The 23,007-nt window shown below is 39.5% G+C and overlaps 1 protein-coding gene across 3 annotated transcripts in view; it reads left to right on the plus strand.

The window, feature by feature from the left end:
• Positions 1-451: 451 nt before the first annotated feature.
• fryl (furry homolog, like) overlaps positions 452-23,007 on the plus strand; it is a 62,254-nt gene continuing 39,698 nt past the window's right edge. For 2 of the 3 annotated variants that reach the window (XM_085347915.1, XM_085347916.1), the window contains exons 1-6: positions 452-1,655; positions 4,293-4,358; positions 19,168-19,376; positions 19,750-19,803; positions 20,863-21,002; positions 21,122-21,218. In XM_085347915.1, coding sequence (XP_085204041.1) covers positions 1,391-1,655; positions 4,293-4,358; positions 19,168-19,376; positions 19,750-19,803; positions 20,863-21,002; positions 21,122-21,218 — 831 coding nt within the window. In that variant the 5' untranslated portion in view covers positions 452-1,390. The remainder of the gene's footprint in view (positions 1,656-4,292; positions 4,359-19,167; positions 19,377-19,749; positions 19,804-20,862; positions 21,003-21,121; positions 21,219-23,007) is intronic. The other variant, XM_085347917.1, reaches the window with a different exon arrangement.

A 23,007-nucleotide genomic window follows, 5' to 3' on the forward strand; every position in this document is an offset into this window, starting at 1 on the left:
CAAGTGTGAGTGTCAGGCCCAGAAAACGGGGAGACTTTGCATGTTCTCCCTGTGCCTACCTGTATGTTAGGTGTGAAAGTGAGTGTGGATGGTTGTCCGTCTCTCTGTGTTAACCCTGTGATGCACCAGCAATGCTGCAGGTGTACCCTGCTTCTCGTCCTGACAGCAGTTGATAGGCTCCAGCCCCCAACGACCCTGAATTGGATAAGTTGTTAGGAATATGGATGAATAAGCTTTTAAAGATGTAAAGCAAGGTTTTAAATCCTGTTGAGTACTTTAGTGCCATAAACCTCTTTATATTAGAGTTGCTTATTTCATTATTAATATTAAAGTGCTTATTGGAGTCTTCATTAGAACAGTCCCTTTATCATGCTGCTTACTGATTGATGAAACAGCATATAATGTTCATCTTAAGCATTTTAATCTTTTTTTGCACATTAGTGCTGTGGCCATCACTGAAATTTGTGAATGCTTCCAGCTCTCTGTTGCTGTAGAGCACTCACTGCATTTGTAAATTGATGATTTCTTTAGGCAGTGAGCTTTTGAGAGTCAGCACAGCATAAGACAGCCTTACTCTGCAGCAAGGGATATTTGGAAGGGTTTGAGTTCACTGCAGGTACAAACTGTGCAGCCAAGCAGAGCACAGCAGTCTGTCATCACCCTGTTTCAGACACCAGCACAGTTGAACAGAAGTGAAAGCAAGGGGAGGGGTGCTCTTGTTGTTTAAGCAAGTTAGCAAGAAAGCAAATGAGCATTTGTGCTTGTGCATGAATACTAAAAAGTGACACTATTTCGACTTCGATAAGCGCTATCAGTAAATGCAGGCAGGCGGGCGAGTGAAGCTTGCTCTATGGCGCTTCCTTACTTGTTTTAGTCCCTGTCAATCTTCTTCCTTCTCTTGTGGTGTTTCTCCTGTGAGTAACACAGGCCAGCAGGGTGTGGCTGGTGTCGTCGCTGTTGTGATTGGCTAGAGGCCCAAGCTTGTGTTATCTCCTGTGGAACATGTTCTAGTCCCACCCCAGATAGTGCCTGGCACTCAAATATAGCCCTGCCTACTTGCAATTACATCACAGCCTATGAAAAGATCCATGTCTTTTTGCTTTCTCTTTACACTGTCAACAGACAGGTAATGTGCAGTGTAGAAAGTTTCTCACTCTGTCAGGTTAACTAGCTACAGTTGGAGCTCTCTATATAGCTTTAGAGAGCCTGACAGAGAGTTTCTGTGTTGCTCTGTAAGGGCCCACAGCTTAAGAACTTTACAGTGAGTGCACGTCTGACAGCTACATGTAGGTTGCAGCTCGCTATAAAGACTACCTACTCCTCTGTAAATGGGGCACGTGAAACAGGCAGGTAATTTGTGTCAGAATGGCGTGGCACAGGCTACTGGACTATGCACCAGAGTAAAAGACCTAAAGTCTCATCGACCATGGATTTTCTAAAGAGCCTGGTTCCAGCTGTGATCTCAGGTGAGGGATCTGCTGAACATGGGGGAACTGAACCCAGGGAGCCAGGCCCACGGCTTCTCCGGGTGAAAAGACTGGGCCTGCTAACCATGGGACAGACCATTGAAGAAGATCTGGTAGATCCGGTTACAAAGCAAGATGCTGGGATAAGCTCCTCCAGACATGCTCGCAGTAACCATACCCGCCTTAAAGGTACAAATGTCCCAAATACACAATTCATATACATATAGCTTTTTTTATGTGCTTCCTATAGATTACAATTTTGGTTAATCTCTGTTAACATATTTCCAAAAACTGGCTTAATACCCTCCTGCTTTATGCACACATGCTTACATACACCATGTATGAAAAAATACGACTGGGTTATCTGTGTTTTCTGTTCACTGTGGAGGGCAGTAAAATGCTGTGGTCACCACTCTCAATCCATGCTCAATTGAGAGTGTGGCATAGGGGCATGTGTGCTGACAAATGAATTGTATTTCCATTGTGATTTCAATCTGAACATATACAATACACAAAATAACACTGTAGATATGCAAAAATTTGACATTGCGATAAAAGCTTTATTCCTTATTCATATTCTTCTTTGTTTATTGGGCATAGGCTATTAAATGTTTAAAGTGCAAACAGTGGTAAGATACATTTTTCTCAAATTGTGCAATAAATAAATAAATCCAAATCCAATTAATTGTGTGGAAAACAGAGATTTAATTGCTTTAGATGCCTGTCCTGGATGTGTTATACCGTATAGTATATATTGAGTAAGTTTATCTACGCAGGATTTCTAATATTTTATGATTCGTAGCAGTCAGTTCACTTACTGTTAACAGAGTGGAAAATTTTTGGCACCCATCCAATCTTTTAGTCAAAGGAAAATCATTTTCATAAAATCATTTTTCTTTAAAATTTGTTTGGAATACCAGTAAAGTATTAGTAGTAGTAGTTTTAATTTACTATGTGCAAGACTGTCTTCCTGATGGCTAGTTACCCCACTCACTGTGAGCCAGAAAACCACTGGAAGTGAAGTCAGAAAATTCATACTGAATTTGGAATTGGTGCAGTGATGTCATTGCGTGTATTACGGGTTTTTCGCCTAGTTGGCCAAATCCATTGTCAAAATGTGATCTCACATCAGTATTAAACAGAAGCAGCTACACAGAACTGAGGTAGTGTAGGTGGAGCCCTCTTAACTGTGTAATGCGACAGCACATGGCAGTAGCATAAGAAAGCCAAGTTTAGGCTGGACTGTGGTCTGTCAGACTGCTATTTAAACAATTCACGAATATTACCAAACCACTTTTAGCTTACAAAGGCAATGCTTGCTGTGATGTGCCCACACAGACTATATTTAAGAACTGCATACAGTGTAAATTTCCAAGCCCAATTTAAAACATTATTTTGGTTTTCATGTTTTCATGGTCAGCATTCTTAATGCATTATTCACATTCACTGCTGCCATTAACCTAGTTGTCAAAAGTTTAAAACACAGCAACAAAATTATTTGTCTTTTGTGACCGAGCCAGTCAAAATGATAACAGCGTTTGCAAAGAAAAGTGTTAAAGGTTACTCTGTCCGCTTGATGTGTTTACTGTCAATAGAACCTTTTTTGTAACCCCTTTTAGTGTTTGTGGATTGTGGATTTCTGTCCTACCCAGGTGGTTTAGTTCAGCATCGCGAAATATGTGTCAAATACTTCTTACTTTCTTCCTTGATTTTTCTTTCCTTTTTTAAGATACTGCTACTTATATACACAATGGTGGATTGTTGAAAAAGAGTGTTTTATTTATTTAGTCTCTTTTATCTGTGAACATGCCTTTCCATAGAAAGCCCACTATCATGACTTTTCTGGGTGTCTTGTCACCATTTGATCTAGCAATCTGACATCTTACTGGATGATAAAAAGCATACTTGTTGTTTCTGGCTGGAGCTTTGGTGATCTTAAGCATTTTCAGACAACATAAAAGGAAAGCTGCGATGCAGGTTATGTCTGTTTAACAGTGCAGAGTTATTTTACTTGGCAGGTAAGCTGTAGGCAAGGTGTGATCAAAAATCTCTGAGGACAGATCCATAAAAGTCAAAGGTCTTTGATTAAATTTTTGGCCAGCTCTTATTCAAGGTCAACATCTCCAGTCGCTTCCAGTCAGGAAGTTTGACATTGTAAAACATCCATCGCATTGTGCACCTTGAAGTCATTCCAGACAGCGTGAGACAGCGTGGAGCTCTATGGAGCATTAAGTTCAAAGGATACAAAAGGTGGTGTATACCAGCTGCTACCATGTCTGCTCTGAAGCAAATACAAATCTTTTGCCACATCAACTCAATAATCGTTCACCGCCTGGACACATCCAAAGCCAGTGTCATGCCTCTGTAGTAGGGGATATATTGTGCCTGTGACAGTAGTTAAAGGTTTACGTACATATAATTTTTCATGTAGGTCAGCCAGTTTACACTGGTAAACTTCTCAGGGTATTTTCTTTTTTCCCCTCCACTGCTACCTGTCAGAGCATGCTTGCTCCCTATTTGCTCATGGCTAAAATATGACTCAGCCTTCCCTTCTGCTGCACTCACTTGGCCTCTTAGTCTTTTATGAATAACATTATTCAACCGGTTAAACTAACCCACAATAACAAAGTGATATTCTTCATTTTGGTTTGGTGAAGTGTGAAGATAATCTAAAGTTTTGCTAGCTTGGCTCATGAAACTCTTGTTGCGTCTGTGTTCATGTGCTTGGCTCAGACTGCAGGCTATAGGCTGATGTTCATTTTGAAAGACAGTTTCTGTTGACTGGGCAAATTGTTTTCAAACATTTCCTTCTTTCTTCCCTATTAGGAAAGATCCATCATATTAAAAAAGTCTCCTTTTTGAACCATGCTGGTGATGGCAGGGGTCACAATGGTGAGTTATGCATTACAAGACGTAGCGTGATTGCTACATTAAGATGAGGTCAGAGGAGCTTTAATTGAGTTTTAACTCCGTGTGGAGTGACACTTCCCTTGTTGAAGAACCTGCATAGTCTGTGGCTTTTAAGGCGGTGCTGTTCTTTTCATTTTGTCGTTTGTCATCTTTTGCAGGCTTAGACAATATTCAACTGCTTGATGCACAGTTCAGTTTTCAGGATACGTTTGATTAGGACTGTATTTGGTTAATGGGTGCAGCGGGTTTGTGATTAGGGAGTGTTTGGAGCATGTGACAAAATGGTGCAGTGATGGGTTGTGCTTCTGTAATAAAAGATCCTTGTGAAATTTCTGTCTAAACACTCCACAGGGTGTGTATCCAGACAGGATGGATGAACTTATTCATGGAATTTCTTAAGTAGTCGTCAGCCAACAATAGTGAAACAAACTCCATAATGGTGCGCAGTGCAGCCTGCATTTAGTGGGAATATGGTGTCATATCGACGAATGCTGTGAATCATTGTTCATACTCATTCTCCAGCCAGCTGTTCCATAGTGAATAAACTTGAAGACATTTGGTTCTATGAGTAATAAACTGACCTTTTAAAACCTGAGTTAAGAGGTGTTTTTATTCAGATTTTCCTCATGTTCTGCTCATCATTCCACGGGGGCTTTTGCTTCTGACCTAAGAAATACTCTTTTTTTCTTTTTCTTTTTTTTTTTTTCCAATTAGACTGTCTTAATTTGCTAGGCGAATCAAAAGAATGAGTTTGCTCATTTTCAGCTTGAGCAGAATCAATAGATTGTCTCATAGAATTTGACCGTTTATGGTTTATGCAACACATTATATATGAAGGTTAGATCCACTGTCATTCAGCTAAACTGCAATATACTACTAAAAGGAAAAAAATCCAGCCTATTTAGTTTTGTGTAAAACCTTTGTCTAAATGTGTGGTGTTTAATACAGAAGTGCAATGAAATAGCTGGGTCTGAGTCAACGGAGCATGCGGAAGTAAGTAGATGTGCAGGTTGCAGAATTGTGCTGCATACTCAGAATGCTGTGATGGATCTAAATGATGTGTCCTCTGCAGCCCAGGCATCGCTGGGGAGGTCAGGGATTGAATTACAGCTCCTATCGATTATTGTTCCCACCACTGCCCTTCAGAGAGGCCGGCACAGGAAATGCATCCTCCACCCCATGGGCTCCGGGGAGGAGCAGCTGCTCTATACTGTCTGCAGCCAGGATGGCTAACTGTCAGTCACTGCTCCTACTTTGTGAATGAAGCTTAAGTAACCTGCCTTGATTGTGCATTTAGTTGAGATTATTTGATCAGTGAGGACTTTATTCCAGGAAGTGAGTTATAATGGTGTTTATTTGAAGTTCTCGGTTTACGTCAGCTCCATCGGACAGTAGCTTTTAGCTCTAGTGTTCCCAGAGAGACGGTGTGGTCAGTCCTGCATTCCTTAAACAATAAAGCTGGTTTACAGAAAACAATGTTTGCAGAGAGCTCTGATTGTTTTATGTTGACTCGTTTGTCGATTACAATAATATTAACCCAGATGTTGTTTTTAAACAGGATTTGACCATGAGTTCTTCTGTTGTCCTCCCACTACATGAACTTAGAGCCAAGGCATGTAAAGGGAGCACATTTAGTAAGTTATATTTGAAAACAGTCAAACTTGACTGATCCCTAAAACTATTCAGCTATCCACCCTCTGTGCTGTTACTTACTGCATTTGTGTCAGATAGAAAAAGGGTGGACCAAAGATTAAAAAACAAAAACAAAAAAAACCCCACAGGTGGAGTCCTTCTGTGTTGCATGTTGCCCCTGTGCATGCTTGGGTTTGGGGTTTTTTTTGTTTTGTTTTTTTCCCATTGAAAATGCGGTCGGCTCATGTTTCCTGACATGACCCAGAACTCTCACAAAAGAAATTCTTAATCTCAAGAGTTTCATTTCCTCATTAAATTAACTAATTTAAGGCTACAAGTAATCTAGTGACATCTTAACAAAATAACCCCAAAACATATTTTACTTCATTACTTAGAAACTGTCTGATATTTTGAAACATCCTGCTATGTTCCTAAATTGTCTTTGAATTGTGCAACAGCAAGCTGTTCCCCTTCTCATTCAGGATCAGACTCTGCTTCACAGACTTCTATATATGGCTTTACATCTCCAGTTGTGGCCATTAGTCACAGTAAAGCTGCTGCATGAGTGTAATCCTGGGGATTTTTAGGTTAGTAAATTAGACACATACGTAATACTTTGACATTTGGGGAAATGCAGTTGGTCAGATTTGAACAGACAGACGGGGCAGTATCTTGCTTTTAATGTAGCTCTAGGAAAGATTAAAAATGACTCATAGAAGTTCCGATTTAAGGCTTAAAATAAAACAGTGTGATTGCTGCAAATTTGCAGTGGTACTGTAAACAATCTGTTTGTGTATTACAAGGCAGAGTTTCACAGTGGAAGCCTGCGTCGGGGTAGCACCAGCCAGGGCTTGACAAAGCATCTGCTTGTGTTGTTTGTTTGCAATGAGCTCTGCCTCACTTTGCATAACTTGTGTAGTGGAGGACATGTGACGGAGGGAGAGACTGAGGGCGAGCGAGAAATGAAGACTAAACTAAAAGAAGACAAAGAACATTTGTCTTTTGCAGCTTTCCCACTGCTTTTCCCTTCACAATATTTTGGTAACAAACTTAATCCTGTGCTTGACTACAAATTGCTTGATGTCATGTGGATCAGCATTAAAGTCTCTGCCAGGGCAGGAATAAGTGCAAGATTAAAATATCAGCTGAATCGTGTGCGTGTGTCTTTCACATTCACACAAAAACAATGGGCTGTTTTCTTACTAATGGGGTGTGTTGTGTGTTTGTGTATCATTCTGTGTGTTACTATGCCTGGTAGCTTTCAGACAGGGCAGTGATGTAATGCCCATGATTCCTGTGGGTGTGAGCAGTTAGCTTAGCAAGAAGATTAGTTTCGATCACTATAATGCCAAAGAAAACAGGTAGCAAGTCATCTATCCATCTCACTTGACTGTAGTGAGTTGCATTAACATACTCCTATTACGTCATATATATTCCTGTTTTAAAAAGTGAAATATACATTTAATACATTTAATTTAGGAACATATTTTTATTATTTTGGTTGACTAGTTAAGGTGTGTTCAATCTATCCTTCCTCTTTCCTTTCCCTCATCCACCTCCCATTCTTTCCTTTCCCTCCTACTGCAGTTTGGAATGACGCATCAGTATTGCTGCGGAGCTTACAGGAAGTATTGCTTTGATAGGCTAGCAGAGAGGCAGCACAGTAGCAGCTCTGACATGCGTATGCATTACTGAACCACGGCCAGGGAACACTCGCAGCATTTTGATGACATCAACCACCCCCACGCACTGCTCCCTCCCTCCCTGTTTGCTGTTGAAACAAGCTCTCTCCATCTCTCTCACTCTGAGAGAAAAGAGCAGGCATCGGTAAAAGAACAAGAGCTCACTCAGAAGAGGAGGGGCTGGCCATGAGCGAACACGGAGGGAGAGAGCTTTTGGGGCAGGAGGAGGAGGGTGGCTGACGGTGCTAGCGGGCTAGGACTGGCACACACACATGCACGCACACACACACACACACATACACACAGGAAGAGAAGGGGAGAAGGAATATTACCGCACATTGTTAAGACTTCTATCGCGTACTGTTCTGCTGCTGTTTTCCCTCATTTCAGGAACAAAAGTTCTCATGCAGTTGTGTCCTTCGGTTTCTGGATTTTTCTCTGCTGAAATGGGGATGAGGGACTCTGTGGACTGGCAAGTGGGCAGCAGGCTCTTGGGTGGAATACTTCTCTAACTAGCCAGGCTGCGCGCTCTCTCTCTTCTTTCTGATCACTTTTACTTCAGCTAACTGGGTGGCAAAAGCGAAAAAGTGGTAGGGCTTCTTGGGTTTTCCGTCAGCATCTGCTCGCACTGTTCTTCAGGATGCTGCCTTTAACTAGCACCTGTGGAGGCTAGTACTCAGCTCCTACTGGTGGAGTCTGCAAGTTTGATAAGTGCAAGGTGTTTATTTTTGAGAAGAGTGGAATGTTTGGCTTTTGGGAAATAAAGGTGAAAGGAAACCTGTAAAATTTGTGCCTTCTGGGGAAGCTTAACTTTTGGGAGCTACCATGCTGAGCCTGCAGGATTCTGTCTTCTTTGAGATCAGCATCAAATCTCTCCTCAAGTCTTGGAGTAGCAGCTGTGAGTATCTTTCCAAGCTTGCACAAATGTTTACATACCGCACTTACTGCCACCAGACTTATCTGCCACACGCAGCCAGCAGAGCCTGTGCAGCATTGTACATGTCTTTGTGCGTTCCATGTGTGGATTTCTTATATCTCCTTCCCGTATAAGAAAAGTGGCCATTAGTGGAGTTGTCAAGATGACAGATTATGTTTAGTGCAGGTTTAGTCGGCCTTGTTTGATGTGTATGCAAGTGGGTGCAATTAAAGTCTTCATTCAGCAGAGTGCCCTTCTTCCTGCACTCATCATCATTCTGCTGGCTCCTGGATGTCCCAAAGATAATGTTTCTATTGATGAGCATCTACTGATCCATAACACAGATGGACATGAAGTATTCCCTCTGTTCTTTTGAAGATCTTGTCTAACTTTCTTTTACTTTTTCTGTATTTATCAACTTGCTATCTGCATTTACTGATTATACATTTTGGACAGATATATTATCAATGTTAATATTGTTATTTCGGCTGGCTGTTGTTAACAGTTTGCGTAACAGTCAATATAGATATAGATGTTTTTTCATTTTTCCCCACGTCTGTGCGAAGGGAACAAAGAAACCTTGTTTTGCAAGTTTATGAAATTGAACTCAAAACACAAGGATTCAAGGACTTCTAAATTTATGAGCCACAACAGCGAATTATCAGCAGCTGACATCAGTGCATGCCACCGGAGTCATCAAAGCAAATTCGCCAATACTAAAATGCGGCTGACGCACCCCTGATTTTAATATCCAAATTACTATGTTAAGCGCTTCCTTAGGAGTGCTCCCCTATCTACTCTGTTCCCCGTCCTCCTAGTTTCGCTATCCTCTTCTTCCTTTCCTCTGGGCCAGCTAATGTTTCTCTACTATTGATCTGTCTTCTGGTTGCCTCCTATTATTAGCTTCCCATGCAGCCCATAATATATCAGGAATCAAAAAGATATTGTCTCTCCAGTCTCATTGAAATGGTAGGGATGGACAAAGAGGTCAAGTAGTAAACTGCACTCTTCACGAACCTCTTTTAGTTACATTAGTAACACGTATAACTGTTGTGTAGTTTAATTCTGTTTATGCAGTTTAACAGTTCACCTTGAATGCACAAAAGACAACACATAGGCTGCAACAGAATTATTCGTCAACGCAAAAGTGTTTGATGAGACTGCTTTAGCTCAGCGATACAACCTCTGAGCCACTGTTCCTTTTGTCTGAAAGAGGAATAGTTAGACCCTCTTTAAAGGCTTATCTGCTGGGCTCTAATCACCTGACTTATTCTGTTTTGGTTAAAATTTAAATTTAGATTTGTATCATTCAGGTTTGGACTTAAATGATTGATTTGCACATTATTTATCAATTTTTCAGTAGCAGATGCTAAATGGCATTGCCTCTGTTTATATTATCAAATGAGGAAAAGACTGAGACTGATTATAGGGCCGTACACTTTTTTTTAAAAATTGTATATGCTAATATATTACCTGTGTTTCTCTCTGCCACTCACACCCATAGTGGAATTTGTCAGTTTTGATGGCTATAACATTTGTCAATTTTCATGCCGTGTATGCTGTGCATTTTGATATTGTTTCTAGATACGTGCAATGTGGTTACAAAATACTGACTTATTAATTATGTATTTTGATCAGCATGCCAGTTAAATTCATTTTAATTAGTTCTAACAATTTTCGATGCATTAGAATATCACAGTTTTTGATTTATTTATTTTTTTAAATTGTTTTCTTGTTATTGGGAGCCATTTCTGCAAGTCAGGATTCCGTGTATTATGGCAAAGGCATGCTGGCCAAAAAACAAAGAGTGCCAACAAAGAGAAATTTGTGTATTAAGCTTCAGTGAACATGAACAGATGTGCTACACCCCACTTCAATGACTGTATATTTGAGGATTTAGCCAGCCATTTAGATCACTATGTGCCAGAAGATATACAATCTAGTGCTTTTAACATAATTGATGTTTTATTTTGCACAATTTGAGCTAGCTAAGTGAATGTAGAGGTTGGACCTACACTTCATTTCTGTTTGCCATAACCACAACACAAGTTTCTAGGTATTTAATAACCACAGTCATTTTAGTCTACTAGGTAAAAGTTTGCTATTTAAATTTCTAGAATGCAAACTTGTATCAGCAACATCCAAAATGTGTTGAAATTAACTCCCTTTAAAATTATGTATAAAGTTATTTCTAGCTTTTTAGGCGGACGAGAGCTTGTTGAACTTCTATCTTTTGAAATTGTCACAAATGCACTGCAGGAAAAAAGCATTACATCTGTAAAAAGTAGAATGCACAAAGTCTAACTGTTTTCATTGGCTTTGAAAAGAAACATGTCCCCTTTCAAGAGCCTTTCTTTTGTCAACCTTGCATGTTCTCTCTGAGTCTGCATCAGAAGTGCTACAGGTGCTCTTATTCTGTCAGACAGTCTGAAGATTTGCAGGTTAACCAAATAAATGTTCCATGGACCTGAATGTCTTTATACTGGTGACCTGCTCAGTGTTTACCCTGTTCCTCACCCAGTATGTGATGGGAGAGGCGTGAACCCCCTAACCCTGAAACGGATATGTGAGTTATAAAATCGAGGAGAGTGTGGTTGCAGTGATCACAAGACAAATTTTTCATGAAACACATAGCAGTTATTGTTTGACCTTGGTAACTGTTCCCCCCCCCCCCTTGAAATATGTAAGAATGGTAAACATCCAGCCAGACACATTTGCAGGAAGTCTCAATCCTCTCCCTGAAGGTAGCAAATACTTGAAGATAGGGCTGGGCGATATGGCCTAAAATCCATATCGTGATATAATTTGAAGCATGTACGGTAATGATATATATTGCGATATATTCTTTTTTTCTGTATAACATATTTTCCACACTATAAGGCACACTTAAAATCCTTTAATTTTCTCAAAAATCGAGTGTGCCTTATGTATGAATTCTGGTTGTGCTTACTGATGTCGAACCGATTTTGGCGAGCAGAAATCTGTTAAAAAATGTTTTGATGGATTGTCAGCATTACGGCTGCCGTAGTGAGGAGCTTAGCGGAGTAATCTGGGTCCAAAACTCCGTCCGTTTCAGGTCCCAAAGTCAAACGAACACTGAGAGTTAAAAACGGTCTAAATTCTTTAATCTTTAATAAAATCATCAGCGTTGCTGCTTCAGCAGGTGTAACAATTAAGTTTAACATCCAAGCATCCATGAAAACAGAATTTATTAAATTTAACGGAGTTAGAAGTTAACAGGAAGTTAGCTCGCTAGTTTCCACCTAAATCTCTCTGACTGAGAGATTTTTGAAACTAATTAAAACGTACAGCTCTGCTGTCACTTCCAACATAAACGAAGACAGGAAACTAAACAGCAGTGGTGTTTGCAGGGTTACTGAAGTTGGACTACCTGGTATATAATGTTATGCTACGTGATTGCTAGCGACACAGCTATGTTAGCATAACATTAGCACAGTGAAGCTGGGGGATGAACGGCAACTTTTTTCCCACTCGATAAAAGTTAACGTGAGGGATTCTGGTGGTCAGGGACAAATGTAATCGCATAGCAGGATGCTATACACGGGGCAAACTTCAGTCAGGAGAACAACTGAGATTATTCATTCAGGTTAGTTATTAATATACGGCAACAACATGGGAATAGAGCAGCTGCAAGAGAATTCAACATTAATGAATCAATGTTACAGAAGTGGAGGAAGCGCAGTTTTTGGCTTTCCCCATATTTCAAAAGTGCTTCATCTCTTTGCTATCACTCTCGCCCGGCATAATTTGCAGACGATAATGGTTGTAGCCGCTGCGATGCTTTCGACCAAAACAGGCGCAGCTTGATGTCATCAACAACATGCGCTTTTGCGATAGAGCGGTATAGTCAAAATCTTTTTTTTTTCTTTTCTTTTTTTTTTATATTAGTAAAATTTACATACAAACAAAATGCACCATATATTACACATTCAGAGAATAAACATTCCTTACATATTAGGAAAAAGAAAATATAAAGATGGGGTCACATAATTTAACAGATTATTAACTCACTAAATCAAAATCTTCCAAAAAGGAAACAAAAAAAGCAGCCTTTTTCTTTTTAACTAAAGTCAAAGATTTAACCAACAGGTTTAAGTCATTTTTCCAGTAAGCTAGTGTTGGTTTGGTCTTAAGAAAACGACATTTATGTATAAATTGCTTGCACAAGATTAATAACACATTAACACCATAATTAGCTTTCTTTTCTTTCAAAAACACTCCAAACATTATCATATTTAAGGTAAATGGGGTAATTTGAATCCCACTGGAATAAAGCCAGGTATGAAAATCCAACCAAAATATTTGTATAAAATTGCACAAAAAGAATAGATGGTCCAAATCCTCCTCTTCTGTTTCACAAAAAACACAATTATCAGTTTCTATTTTGAATCTATCACCAAGGAGTCTATTTGTCGGGTAAATTTTATATAGTCAAAATCTCTATCGTTGGCCAAATTTATATAGTTTCTATCGTATATCGTTTATATCGCCCACCCCTACTTGAAGACTTTTATATTTTTAAAAAAAAGTATTTGAAGAATACTTGAAGAATTATAGATTGTATCCCCCAAAAATAATTTGTATTTGAAAATGTGAGTTTATAATGCATTTAACTGGGGCTGTTACCCTTAAACACAGTTGTCTTTCTTGTGTTACTTACTTGTGTTACTTACTTGTAAATTTCCAAGATATTGTAAGTATGTGAGGGCACACAGAAATACAAGGCTCTGCAGTAAAACATCTACCTGTTGAGTAAACAACTTTGTTCCATTTATCCCTTTTTAACTACTTTCTACCTTTACTATTATTCATAGCAAAAAGGGCTCCTAAGTTAAATGCATGTATGATGCTTTCTCCATTACAACATCCAGTAATAATTTAATTAAAACACTCAATGAAATCAAAGTTTGGCCTTTAATTGCTGAATATTGCTCATCCATGATGGAACATGTCATTATTGGTTTCTCAATTAATCTCTTTTGAACTGAAGTGTCCTCAGCTTCTGGTGATACATTTATTTTTCCAGTGTATCTTTCAAATTCCCTTTTATTTGGAAGGTATAATGGTGAAGAGTACACCAGTAATAACTTGTTAAAAACTCGGCATGTCGAGACATAATGGCAGAACTGGCACTGCCGCACCACATAAACCCTAGCAGTAAGTCTTTTGTCTCTGTTTCAAAAAAAAAAAAGAAAAAAGGACGCACCCTCAGCTCTGCATTCCAACCGTATGTGTGTGTTTGTGCTGTTGTTGCCAGTGTTCATGAGCAGGCGTTTGGGAGGGCTTTATTTTAACTGTGACAAGGTGGAGCCACTGCTGTAATAGTTGTGTAATCCTGCAGGGCGCTCAATTTCTTAAGCACTTTTTATAGGCCTCACACAACAAAACACGCTGAGCATTTTCTGATGCAGCGTTTTAGCAGAAGCACAACATTTCTCCGTATTAGAAGTGTAACTGCAATACTGTCTAACCCTGAGATCATGATGTTCTTAGAAACTGAGATACCAGAGTTCAGTTACGTAACTCTGGTAGTAAACTAAAGCAGTAAACTAAACTTAAAGTGAGATTCTCCATTAGTTATTAAATATGGAATTGCAGAGCCATCAAGTGTTGAACATTCATTTAAAATAACTCATTTGCATTCAGATGAGATATGGAATATACATGTGGTTCAACGCTACTAATACTACAATATTGTATTGCTTCCCCCCCCCCCCCCCCCCTTCTCTCCAGTGATTAACATTTAAACATGCTTTGACAGTTAGACTTGCCAGAAGTGAAATTTGGCTTTGAATGAGAAGTGAAACAGGACTTCGGGGCAAAGGGTGTGACAAAATACTAATAAAGTAATTTATTGTATTGCTTCCTCTTGCAATATGTGATCACTAAATATCCATGTTTTGTTAAAATACTTTAATTGCTTCTTGTAAAAGCAGTGTAAGTTAATGTGAAATCAGCCAGCTTGCAGTGAAGAGCAATAAAGCCAAAGGAGGTAAAAGCTGGAGAGCTCAGAGAGCTGCGGTAATCAAATCAACAATTAGTTCATTCAGTTTACTCACTATCAAAGTTGAATAATAATAGGTACATTAACCACAATGCACTTACTCTTTGGCTTTTACCCTAGTCAAAAACTCTGTTAATAAACTTTCAGTTAGCCTAAATTCTGGAGGAGTTTGTAAACAACCGTATAGTTTGGGGGGGTTTTTTTGTTTGTTTTTCGTTCAATTTCTCTGCTATGATTTGTGCGTTTGTTGGTTTTAGCAGAGAGTCATAGCCTGGCATCCTACTAATGACTGGCATGTCCTAGGGAGAAAGAATGAGAGGGGGGAGCGAAAAGGATGGAGGGGGTAAAGGACGCAACACTGATTGGCTATTAGGAGCTAGCTGTGTTACATCACTGGGGGTGTTGGTGGAGCACAGTAAACAAAGAGGGAAATGTTTGAAAGACTCTCTGTGCTGCTGGACAGCATGACCACAATACATGCTACTACGCTGCCTCTTCTACCTCCCTACTTTCATTTGCACTTAAAAAAGACGATTATTAAGTTTTATAGAGTTGTTGTTCTTTTTTTTTTCTCCCTTTTTTTTGTAAGAAAACAAAAGTTGAGGACTAAGAAATGCCAAATCCAGTAAGTGTTTAAAATCCAGCCTTGTTTACATCCATGAGTGCTCACGGTCGGTGTCCTGCTATTTTCCTGCCTGCACATTGTTCCATACCTCAAGTTACTCCCACCTTTTAATCCTCTTTTGATCAACTTTAAAGGAATGTGTGTCAGACACATGCATACACACAAACACTGGGAATCTCAGTTCATTGAATGGTGGTTGCAGATTTTGGTTTACAACACATCTCTTTGCACTATGTGATGGAGAGTGGTCCTTCTACTGCATACTGACGTGAACTACATTTGCCTTATATTTTTATCAAGTAAATGATACATGTAACAGTGTAACTTTGTACAGGTAGTCTCTTAGAGGCACAGAAGGTTTGAGATTGATGTTGTTTGAACTTACATCGTATCTAACGTCAGTGGCTCTCTTGGCGTGGATAATATATTTTTACATTTCCGCTTCACTTTTTCCCCGTCAGTGAATTCTCTCCCTCTTATTTACCAGGTAGCTCCAGCACTTCTGTGCAGACCTTTTCTCTGTTGTGGGAGTTTTTGATATAATTAAAATCCTTTACAGAGTCAATCAAGTTTAATTTTCGGATAATTAAGACAGGATAAGTGAGATAAAGTGATTATAGTGCCACATTCTCTCAAAATTTACATCCCACCAGCCAATGAGGATTTTGTTTTGATGGCTTCTCTAACAAACATCTGCAATCGGTGGGAACTTGGCTCATGTGGTTTTATACCAAACCCATAGCAGAACAAGGACTGCTATCACTACTTGCACTTCAAGGTGGAGGAGTTGTTTTCGGTACAAGTAATGAGGAACTCGTTGGCGAGACAGCTCAGTGATGTCTCCCTGTTCTCCTTATGGAAGTTTTGCTTTTTCTCACCATCAAAATTGTACTGCATTCTTGCAAAAGCAAGTGAATAAATAAATTCTCAATGATTGCAAATGTGACTAAAAGTAGTATGTTTTATTCAGGAGTGTAGTAGTGTTTGGTGGCTGCATAATTTAACATTTTGGTTACCTATGCTGCAGTATAAGAGTAATTTGAAAACTGCTGTCATTATTCTATGACGTGAATCAGCCTGTTAGTGATTTAGCATCAAGATCAGTGGCCATAACCAGGACGAGAAAGAACAAGGGCTTTCTTGGGAGGGAAAGAGGCTAAGGGGCCATTCACTGTCAACTATACACTTAGCAGAGATCATTGAAGACTAGACTGGAAGTTGTGTCCCAGCAGTTGCATAAATTCAAACACCACTATATGTTCCTTTTATAGAGATTGTTAAAACCTTTTGGTTCATTTGATTTTTTTATTTATTTATTTATGTCAGATGGAACATAATTTGAACCTTGAGTAGTGGAGTAAAAACCTTTGTGCTGTGATATTTATTGCTTTTGAGTTTGAGATTTGTGTTTATTTCATCTTATTGTATATAGGATTTGCATTAAGCATGGATACACTTCTATTTTTGCCAGACAGACAAAAATAGAAGTGTATCCATGCTCTAGCTTTTCAGCCATAGCTTAAGACTCTTCTAAAGATTTGCTTATAACATTTGAATAAGAGAACCAAATGTTCTGTGCCACATGCAAACCTGCAGAGTGCCCTGGCTTTTCCAAGTCAAATATGTTTCAGGAAAGATGGTCTACTGAAGGAATCCCGTAAAAATGTGGAGAACACCACTGCACTATCAGATACCACTACAATTTATTTAGTTTTGCCTTAAAGGTCAATATTGTGGTAAATGTATAGCAGGCCATCTGTCTATCTAAGTCACCCCTCTATGATACTTCATAGTTGGTCTTTTTTTTTTTTTTTTTCAACTTTACCATTACTGGCTTTGTATTTTCAGTATTAACTGTAACTATCTTAATCTCAGTGGTGGCAAATATTTGGAATATACTGATTTTTTTTTTTCTCTTTCATATAGAGCTACAAATCTGTATTTAAACAGGTTTGGTGTGCTAATAAAAGTTAAAAAGCAGATGGGTGTAGTGTTAATGAAACATTGGCAGAATTTGCTTATGGACATGTTGTGCTACAAGAGAAGAATTTATACGACCATCACAAAAAAGTAGCTTTCATCCCTCTGTTGAACAAGTCAAGGTAGAGCTAGTCTGACAAATAACTACCCATACAATGATTTTATCATTTCAGCATGTATAAATAAAATGAGCTAGAAAGCATTTTTTTGTCGTGGTTTATGAATTTTGCTACCTCTGCGGAAAAAAAGCAAGAGATGGCTACTTAGCTCTTTTCTAGTATTTGTAAAAACATTAGCTAATCTTCTGCTGATACAGCTTCATGTTTATCATACAAATATGAGCCTGCTATCAACAGCCTTATCTAATGTCTTGGCAAGGAAGCAACACAGGGTATTTCCCAATCAGACTATGCCTTAAAGTTGTCGTGTGTAGCCAGTGTGCTCCCTTTGATCACAATAGAGAAGTAGATTCATAAATAAATGTGTAAAGTATAAAAAAGGTATAGTCATTTCTAGGGATAGGTATCGTTTAGGTTTTATCTGATACCAGTACCAAACCGGTACTTTTGAAATGGTACCAGTGCTTAAAGAATGGAGAACACAAAATTGGTCCAAAAACCTCTCGTTTAGCTGTTTTTTGTTTTGTTTTTTTGTAAAAAGATAGCAATGTTAGCCTTTTCTGCAGTTATAGGGCATATAAGGTATCACTCTTGGCTGGAAGCAGTGCTTAAACAATGGAAAAAACACAAACTTTGTACAAAAACCTCTCATGTTTAACTGTTTTCCACTTTTTCTTTGGTCATTTTAGCCTTTTTGGCCAGGGTGAAGGGAGTATCTGCCATCAAACAAGAAGACAGTCGCATGTAACTAGTTTGCTAGTTCACCTTACATGCATTAATGTAATAAAGTGTTTAGCGTACTCAACGTGAATTACACACGAACATCATTAGGCTACTCACGCAGAGAAGAACGGCTAGGTGCCAGGACTCTCCTCTTCGGGTTTTTGGGGGATGTTGCTAACTCCGGTCCGATAACAGGCACCACACCCGCAATAAATGTGCACGGTGTGAGGGCTCGCAGCAAGCTATCAAATACGGCGCATTTCTCGGTTTTGGAAAAAACGCTACACGTCGCCAGGTGTTTCATCAGATTCGAGGTGTTACCTCCTTTGCACAGTATCACAGTATCGGCTCTAAGCACTTGTTGCAGGCTGCTGAGTTTGCATCTTTTGCTGTGAAGTACAGCCAGACTTTGACGCTTCGCCTTGGGCATTTTAAACCTGTAGCTCTGCTCTAAAAGAACGTACGTACCTGGGCTCGCCTACTATCCTTGGAAACGTAAAATGATTGGCTAGAATCTAAAGTGTATCACATCTCAGGGGAAAAAAAGCACCGAAATGAAGCACCGAAATGTGCGCTGCTTTTCAGTCTGATTACTACTGTTTATGTCAGAACCGATGCCGTCATGGCACCGGATACCGGTACCCATCCCTAGTCATTTCAGACTAATTTAGCAGAAAGAGCTGGTGTGTAATATTCTAGATTTAGAAAACAAAATATTTAGTTGTTTGTTTGTTTTTAAGGATAGATTACAATAACTAATGACATGGCTCTAATAGGAATTATGATTATCCCTGTGTTTGCTTTTTCAGGTGATTTGAACCCATTATGTGCAGTATGAGTTTAGAAAATGAGCTTTCTAAAAACAGACACGATTCAAATGGAAATTGTATGTTTGTTCTAGTCGGCGCTGCAATTGCTCTCTCATCACTTCAGTCATTTTACCTCTTTAGGAAACGTCTGAGCTTGTGTTTGGATTAGAACGAGCGCATGACCTTGCATTTTTTCCAAGAGTCTTGTTCTTAACATGACCATGCTGCTTTGACTCTCACTGTATTATTTCCTAACCTCTACCCTCTGGCACCTCTGCAGCTTCTGCACCAGTCAGCAGCAGCGTGAGTAGACGCCGTGCACCCTCCTCGGTGACCCCCCTCTCGTGGGAGAAACACAACATCGCCGCCATGTCGAGCATCACCATTGACCCTGAGCTCAAGCCCGGGGAGTTTGTCATCAAGAGTCTATTTGCTGAGTTTGCTGTGCTGGCTGAGAAGAAGATCGAGATGGTGATGGCTGAACCGCTGGTGAGTCCACAGGGGGTAAAGTAGATGTAAAGAAACACAGGAAATGTAATTTAATGCACAACATGTGACGCAATATACTGCTGAGACAGCCTCTTCTGTTTTGCAACCAACTGCCAAGTCTTTAACTGTCAGGCAAATGTTATTGTAAATGAGCAACGGCATTGTTGTACATTTAATGTCTTTTACATTAAGTTGCTGTCAGGTTAATATTAGCAGCCTCAAGTCTTAACTTTGCTGTCAAGAATTTTAGCGTGGTTCACTAGCTGAATAGTGGGCTAAGCAATCTGCTATCATGCTGTTAACAAAAGTATCCCTGCTGGGCTCGTCACACAATAATTCTCGTTCTGTCTCTTTCTCTCCAATACTTTAACAGGAGAAACCCCTGTCCCGTTCCCTCCAGAGAGGAGAAGACTCACAGTTTGACCAGGTCAGTTCAGCCGTAGTAAAGATTATGTCATGCATTTATTATGAGTTTGACGGTTTCATTTCCTACGTGGACAAACAACAGTCACACCTCTGTGTGCGCACTGTGTTTAAAACACCAGCTCTACCCAATCAATGCTTCATTCAATGGTTCGTCTGTCCCTCATCTGTAGCTGGTGCAGGACTCTATACAATAGGCGCGCCTGCTACAGAATGCTTTGTTCAGCACAACACAAAGCCAATGAGGATATGGTGGTATAGATCCAGCTGTCCCCATTGTGAGTGAGGGAGAGAAAATGAGTATAGAGAGCGCCAAAGTGAGAGTGTAGAAACGCTGTGTCATCCTCAGCAGTAAATCAGCATCGGGTGCTGGAGTGTATCTGCCTGGCACCATAAGGGCAGAGAGAGGAATTGTATAACTCTCCTGCATGGCATTTGTCATCCAACCACCCTCCTCATCATGCTGTGCTGAACCTTAAACACACAAATGTGCATATACTCTTAAATTGTTAATGCGTGCTGACCTGTTAATGCAGAGGCAGAAGGCACCAGCTCACGTGATCACTGACGCAATCACAGTGCTGAGATCTGCAAGTTATTGTGGTCTTAGACATAAACGCCTCAGAAGCATGTGTGCCTTCTTGGAATCCTTTCGATTTGCTTTTAAATACAGTCCTGCTTTGTTTTTTTAGTGATGTAATTTGATATTGCATTAAATAAAGCCATGTTTGTAGTGTTTTGCATGTCTTCTCTCACTGCACTATGACTTAGACACTTACACTCTGTCTTTGCACTTTAAATGCTCAAAGGTGCATTATGCCAGGAAATAACTAAAAGTTTATGTCACACATCTAAATAAGGCCCTGAAATTTAGTTAAGACTAGTGTTCTGTACTCACCCTAAATGCTCCTCATTAGTTATAAGTACTGCTTGTGGAGCAGCCTTCTCTACACACGTACTGTAATCTGTATAGGATTAAGTTTTTGAATCGTGCAAATGCTGATTTTGTGTAGTTTTCGTTGGAATAGCCAGCTGTTATAACAAGCATGTTGTTGTTTTCCAGTTAATAAGCTCTATGAGCTCAATAGCAGAACACTGTTTGCCCTCCCTATTGCGCACACTGTTTGACTGGTACCGGCGGCAGAGTGGCACTGAAGACGAGTCTTATGAGTACAGGCCTCGCTCGAGTACTAAGTCTAAAGGGTGAGATACTTATCATTGTTTCATTCATTCTTAACCTTCTTCTCTCGAACAAAAAGATTATGGGCAAAAATGATTACTTTAGGATTATCTTTTGACTTATTATATTTCCTGTTTTGCAGAGATGAACAGCATCGGGACAAAGATTACCTTCTGGAGCGTCGGGACTTAGCCATAGATTTCATTTTTTGTTTAGTTTCAGTGGAAGTTCTAAAACAGGTGAGTTACCTGACACTCTGTGTTTAATGATTTACACTGCCTATAAAAACAATTTACCAGTCGGGTTGACGAATGTATATGGAAGAAGAAGTGCAGTCACCTATTTGACCTGTTGTTGACACGATCGTTTCCTGGTAACTAGTGAGTGAGTGGTTGAGAATGCAGTATATTTTTACTGCATGTAGAACTGCCTTGTTACTTTGGATATATGTCCTGTATATCAGATATGCATTTCCTGTGCAATTGAAGACTTCTCACTGTAATTGATTTATGAAGTACAGTTTTATTACATAAATAGCCAGTATACTCATCCACCTTTTTGTTGCACCCAGTTGTTTGGTTGAAACAACTATTCTCTGCTCTTATAAGCAGCTTGGTTAAAACACTTGGTTTTAGACAGTTATTCATACTCTTGGCTCTGGCTCTGCTGTTCAAACCCTTTATTTGAGATTAGCAGCAAATCAGAAAATAGTTGGCTTATCGTAAAGTCACACTAGAAAAAACAGTGGTTGGAAATCATTGCATGACCAAAATTATTGTGACAATGGGTTGCTTCACAGACCAAGTCTGCAACCACTTGTTGCAATCTTTGACACAACAACACAATGAGAAACAGAAGAGAGATTTTTGGCAAAACTTCACAAACTTCCACAAAAGGTGGAAGAGTAAATTTCTAAGGAGATTAAAGCCACAGCAACACTTTAGTATGAGCAACAACTTTATTGTTTGACTAATGTGTTTTGATAAAATGGCAATAAGATGGAGTCAGTCTGCTATCAGCTTGCAATTTGAATGTTGGCAATTACACACCATCTTTTTGTGATAATATTACGATTAATTGGAATGAATCGGTGAAAATCGTCAGTTTGTTGCATATGACATGCACAGAAATTCACGTTAACTACTCACAGTCAGTATTCCGTGGAAACCCTATAATTTATGTTTGAAGTAGCAATTCAGAAATTCCTATACATGTGGTGGCATTCTTTCTGCGGGATGGCAGTTTAACTGCAAAATGAGGTAAACGCTCGGCAACCCTGGCTTTCGTACAAGAATATAACCACAATGCAACCAGTTGGCAGCCAACTAGTAAAAGAGACAGATTCCAGACAAGATCAGCTCAGATTGACTCAGATTGATTGCAGCTTGTTGTCTGTCTGAGTTTATAAATTAGGCCACAGTTCTTTGCAAAACTATTGAGCAATTGCAATCAGTCTGAGTCAGACTGCCCGTGTTTGGAAACAGGTGGCCTTGTATCAAGGGACCTGTACAACCACCTTGCAATCGAAAGTATTCGCCCAAGGGGTTGCATCCTCAGCCTGGGCAATCAGTTGGTTGCTTTAGCTAATTGCAGTTGGTTACTGATGGCAACAAAACCACCAGTTTTTTTTCCTAGTCGCGAAGAGGTTGCAATCCTATTTTTAGGATTATTTCAGCTTGTTTCATACTAAGGATGCACTGAGGGGCTGCACTAAGGCCCCTTGGTAATGCAAATAAACCTGTGAAGCATGCAAAGCTGCTCTAGTGAAGTCCAAGAATAAGAATATGGAACAAATGGGAAATAATACTATTAACTTCTGGTGTCATCGTTTGTGAGACAGTTTGAATTACTGTACTTTTTTTCCTGATTCAACTCATCAGTGATTTGCTGACTAACATGTCAGTTTTATTACGGTATTGTTTATGTTGTGGTGGAGAAGTGAACTACAGTGTAGCTATTCAGAGCTTTCCCACTAGGGAGCACAAAGTTAATAAATTCAGTGGCAACATACCAACTCCCAGCTGAGTG

Source organism: Diplotaxodon limnothrissa, linkage group LG23 (assembly GCF_057381915.1).
Source record: "Diplotaxodon limnothrissa isolate DT_005_m linkage group LG23, D_limnothrissa_male_GT1.1, whole genome shotgun sequence".
NCBI lineage: Eukaryota > Metazoa > Chordata > Actinopteri > Cichliformes > Cichlidae > Diplotaxodon > Diplotaxodon limnothrissa.